General features: G+C 40.8%; 1 protein-coding gene across 2 annotated transcripts in view; it reads left to right on the top strand.

The window, feature by feature from the left end:
- LOC114623450 (epidermal retinol dehydrogenase 2) overlaps nt 1-4,887 on the top strand; it is a 19,870-nt gene that overhangs the window by 5,866 nt on the left and 9,117 nt on the right. Inside the window, exons 3-4 of one of the 2 annotated variants that reach the window (XM_028770121.1) lie at nt 1,596-1,727; nt 4,564-4,663. In XM_028770121.1, coding sequence (XP_028625954.1) covers nt 1,596-1,727; nt 4,564-4,663 — 232 coding nt within the window. The remainder of the gene's footprint in view (nt 1-1,595; nt 1,728-4,563; nt 4,664-4,887) is intronic. The other variant, XM_028770129.1, reaches the window with a different exon arrangement.

Below are 4,887 nucleotides of genomic sequence, written 5' to 3' on the forward strand. Positions count from 1 at the left end.
AAGGAAGGAAGGAAGGAAGGAAGGAAGGAAGGAAGGAAGGAAGGAAGAAAGGATATTCTCTTGAATTTAATTTGTAGCATCAACAATTTTCCTAAAATTGGTTACTAACTCTCGATGATTTCCAAAATCATGGACCACCTAGTAATTAGCAAAAGCAGATCTTTCTTGTTGCCTGCGACCTCTAATAGGTAGGGAATGGGAAACCTGAGCTGTTGGGAAATTTACATTGGCCATCCTAGAGTTTTAGCATAAGACTGTAGCATGCTTGACAGCCCAGGGCCTTCCAGCAGGTTCTTGTTTCTATCCCAAATCTCTGAAATTGTTGACATTTGCCCCTTTGCTGGGCAATCTGGTTTTTACTCCTATTGCTACTCTCCTTGCTAATCAAGTTGAATTTGATGAACTACTAGCCTCTTTTCAAAGCAGACACGTATTTAGATTTTTTTCCAGTGTTTTATGTGAAACCTGACACAGTCATGTCACCTGATCTGAACTCAAGCCTTCTACAACAGCAGTTTCCATTTTCCATGGTGATATGTCCTCACCAATACCATTCTGTGCTACTGTGATGAACTTTACACTATGCGTTCTTTCAGGTGCACCAACACGTACACACACACAAGCACATACATGTATGCACACACATACACCACCAACCACATGAACATACATCCACATACATGCACATACTCATACATACATACACAAACGAACATGAGTACACACACACATACACACAGACATGCACATACAAGCACACACACTAATAGCTAAAGATAGAAGAGGAACTGTTGTGGGCCTCATTTATAAACACATGATAACTACTATGGGTGGTCCTTTCTAAATGGTGTGAGTATGTTACTGATCCTATATAAGCTAAATTTCACTGATGGAATTCAGAACACAAAGGAGAACAGAGGGACAGTACCAGCCTTGTTATCATCCTGGAAAGGCTCGTGCCCACTAGAAGCCAAGGTGACTAACTGAAGGCTTGTTAGAGGCAAAGGGACCACTGTGTCATCCAGAGCCCTTAGTTCTAAAGTAACAGTGATCAGATGCCTTTTCAAGCTGGCATTTCAACAACAAACATGACTCACGGACCTTGTTCCTAAAATTTTGAGGTAGAGAGAAGAAAACTCGTCTGTTGAGGAAAATAAGACAGGCAGATTCTAATCTGCCTTGTGTTTAAAGTCTATATTACCTTTCTTCCCATTGGCTCCTGCGTTCTCCCTATCTCTCTGTATGCCAGGATGGGGTCTATATGCTGTTTGGTTATGATAAAGCTGTTCTTATACCTGTCACTTGACTGAAATATATGTTACCAATGCAAAACCTAAAACAAGGTTACGAAGCATAGGCTACAGTAAGATGGGTTTGAGTAGAGAAGGAACGTGGCCTTCCAACACTAACCCCTGTACTGGAGAGAGAGGAGAATGAAGTGTAGAGCATTGAGCTTAGCAATCTAGTGCAGTGAGGACTCTGCAAAGAGCACATAAGTCCAGCCTGAAGTAAGGATCAAGAATCTATAGCTATTCGGAAAGAGATCACATACAGAATTACTAGTTTGATGATGGCACTCTTCTTATCCAATCCAGGTTAAGAAAGAAGTTGGTGATGTCTCTATCCTCATCAACAATGCTGGCATTGTAACAGGCAGAAAGTTCCTCGACTGCCCAGATGATCTCATGGAAAAGTCTTTTGATGTCAATTTCAAAGCACATTTATGGGTGATTCTTTTTTTTATTCTTATTCTAAATGTGAACTTACTCTGGCATTCTAAAGTATTTTTCTCTTGCTCTTTAACAATATTATCAATCTCTAAATAAAATACATGCTTCTTAATCATGGAGGTAAAATTAGGCATCAACACAGGTCCTTACACAGACTGTCTAAGTGTTGAACCACTGAGCTACATCCCAGTTTAACATCTTAATTTGGGGTTTGTCCACTCAGTTGTTCTCTTTATATCCATTAACTTATTTGTTCAGTTTACTTCCTGATGGCAGCTTCCCTCTTCCCCCTCCAGCACATGGCCCCTCCTCCCACCCTTCCCCTTCACCTCTGATGATTCAACTTGGCCTTGAAGCTCCCAGAAGCTCTGCCAGTGATGGGGCTGTCATTCAAAATCACAACTGTCCTTGTCATTGGGCTACAATTCATTGACCACCAGCAAATGCCTGAGGCTAGCCCATATATCTTGCATACATAATCAGCTTCCACATCTGCCAGTTTCACATCTACAGATCTAACCACTCGTACTGTGTCTGTGCCAAATATGTGCAGACTTTGCTTGTTATCAGCCTTAAGTAATACACTCTAACAACTATTTATCCACCTTTACACTCTCTTAGGTATTATATCTAGAGGTGATTTAAAGTATACCAAGAATGTGTGTGGTGATATGCAAATGCTTCACTATTTTGTGTAGGGATTTGAGCATCCATGAAGTTGGCCATGGATAGGAGGTCCTAGGCATTATCCTTTCTTAACAACAACAAAGAAAAAGAAAAAAAAAAAACAAGAAATGACTATGTAGCAATTTAGGGAAGTGTTTTCAAAGGACTGTCAAACTTACGATGGGTTGGTTGGTTTGTTTGTTTGTTTGTTTGTTTGTTTGAGAATAGGTAGTGAGTGAATTTATTTTGACATGACTATGGATAATTTATAATCTGCCTGCACAAGGACGCTTTTGGAAGAAAAAGGGACATTATTCAGGTATGTCCTGGACAAACTAAGAGTTAACTTGGTACCTACCTGGAGACAGCATAGATCACCATCATATCCCACATGTCACCATCACTGAGCGGCTTATTCCTGACTTTCACAGGGCTTCTCCCCGGCTCAGAGATTATCATTTTTTGGCCTTGCTGACCAGCCTTTTCCCACATCTACACTCTGCTCCTCTTCCTGTGGCCCCTTCCTGCCTCTCCATTTGCTATCCAGTTGGTTTCAGTGCTGTGTATAGCTCAGCCTCCCTAAACAAGGCTCTCTCTTCAGAGGACTTGGAGAAGATTTCAGGCCCCCCTCCAGACTTCTCACACTTTTTCTAGCTCTCTGTCAGAAGCTTTAAGATACATTTGGGTTTTTGTTTCCTATCTTCACTTTTGCTAGGGAACAATGGTGCTGCTGGTGTTCTTGGTGTCCTGCATGATCTTCAGGAGAAAACTGGAAAGACCCAGAAGTTAGTAACTTCTCTATTCTACTGGAACTACTTCTCTTGTCCCAAATGTACAATATATATGTGTGTGTGTGTGCATCCATTTGTGCATATGTGCATCTTTGTGCGTGTGAGTGTGTTTCATGAGTTTACTTTTATCACTATATGTAATATGTTAGTCCCCTTAGGTGTCTCCTCCTGTGGCACTCATGTCTGTCCTCTCTGTATTTTGCCCTACTCTCCTTTCCCTTCCTCTGCTAGTTATCCCTTAAATATTATTGTTTCCCTGGCCCCTAGCATCCCCTCCTGTATTGTCTCTTCACTATTTCTGGGTGGGTCATATCTTTGAAACCCTGTGTGTGACCCAATGTAGGATATGTGACTTAATTGCCAGAGGCTCAAATAACTACCTGACCACTGGGCTTCAACTTTCACAGCAGAGTCACAGAGTCACAGAGGGGTCACTGGACCCTGAACACAGGTTCCTTCTTTAGATGCTCTCTGTCTTCTTCATTTTGATTTTCTACCTCTCTGAAACATCACAAAGCAGTTGAGTGAAGAGGCAGGGCCTTTGTAAGAGGCTCCTTTTTGTTTCTTTTATTATAGCTGTTAGCTTTTGGTGGTGGTGGTGGTGGTAGTGTGTGTGTGTGTGTGTGTGTGTGTGTGTGTGTGTGTGTGTAGAGAGAGAGAGAGAGAGATAGCAAACACTTATTCAATGACTTGTTTCTACAGCCTGGAACCCATTTTCTTAGCCACTTTGTCTGACTCCTGGGTAAATGTCTGCTTGTTGCCCAAGACATCCTCCTCAGAAGTTCATTGTTCTTCCTGTACCATTTTTCTCCAGGTTTCCAGTTTAAAAAAAAGAGTAAAGATGTTCTGCATGACTCGCATGACTGAGACACAGCCTAAGGACCCACTACCTCATAAGCATACTTAATTTTATAAACTGGCATTAAAAGACCATCATTCAAAGAAGCAGAAATTGCTTTCAAACACAGTTCTTTCTTAATGGAAGCAGGGTGTCTTGTGAACTGTGCTCAAATCTGTTTTTAAGCCAAGGAAGGAAACACAATATGCATCTAACCAATGATGTCCATAAGTACTCATGTGTTTTTGGATTGTGGGTGTTGCAACTAAAACTTTCCTGTACCACATTGTGATCTTACTGATATATACATATACACACAAACTGTTTTTAATATTATTGACAATTTATGGGAAGATGATTGTTTGACAATATAAAATATTCTTTAATGTGTGCTTACGTTCTTATGTCCAATATTTTTAGGTAATTTCATTAGCTTAAAATTAGTTTTAAGCACAGTAGCCACTTACATAACTGAGGAAACTGTGTAATGTGCTACTGGGTATTAAAAGCTTTTTTTGTTTTATTTTGGCCTTCTTAGATGTATAAAGCCTTCCTGCCTGCCATGATTGCTAACAACCACGGCCATTTGGTTTGCATTTCGAGTTCAGCTGGATTAATTGGAGTAAATGGGCTGTCAGGTAATAGAATTCTTGACAACTTTGAACTGCTTAATAATGTCACTCCAGGAGTCTGCCTCACACACCATGTGCAGGTCACTGGCACTCACCAACAAATGGATGGACAGGCGAGATTATTTTGAAGTTTTTCCTGTTCTGGTGGTTCGGTTCGGTTTGATTCGATTTGGTTTGATTCGATTTGGTTTGGTTTGGTTTGGTTTGGTTTGGTTTGGTTTGGTTTGGTT

Source organism: Grammomys surdaster, unplaced genomic scaffold, assembly GCF_004785775.1.
Source record: "Grammomys surdaster isolate TR1022 unplaced genomic scaffold, NIH_TR_1.0 64, whole genome shotgun sequence".
NCBI classification, from domain to species: Eukaryota; Metazoa; Chordata; class Mammalia; order Rodentia; family Muridae; genus Grammomys; species Grammomys surdaster.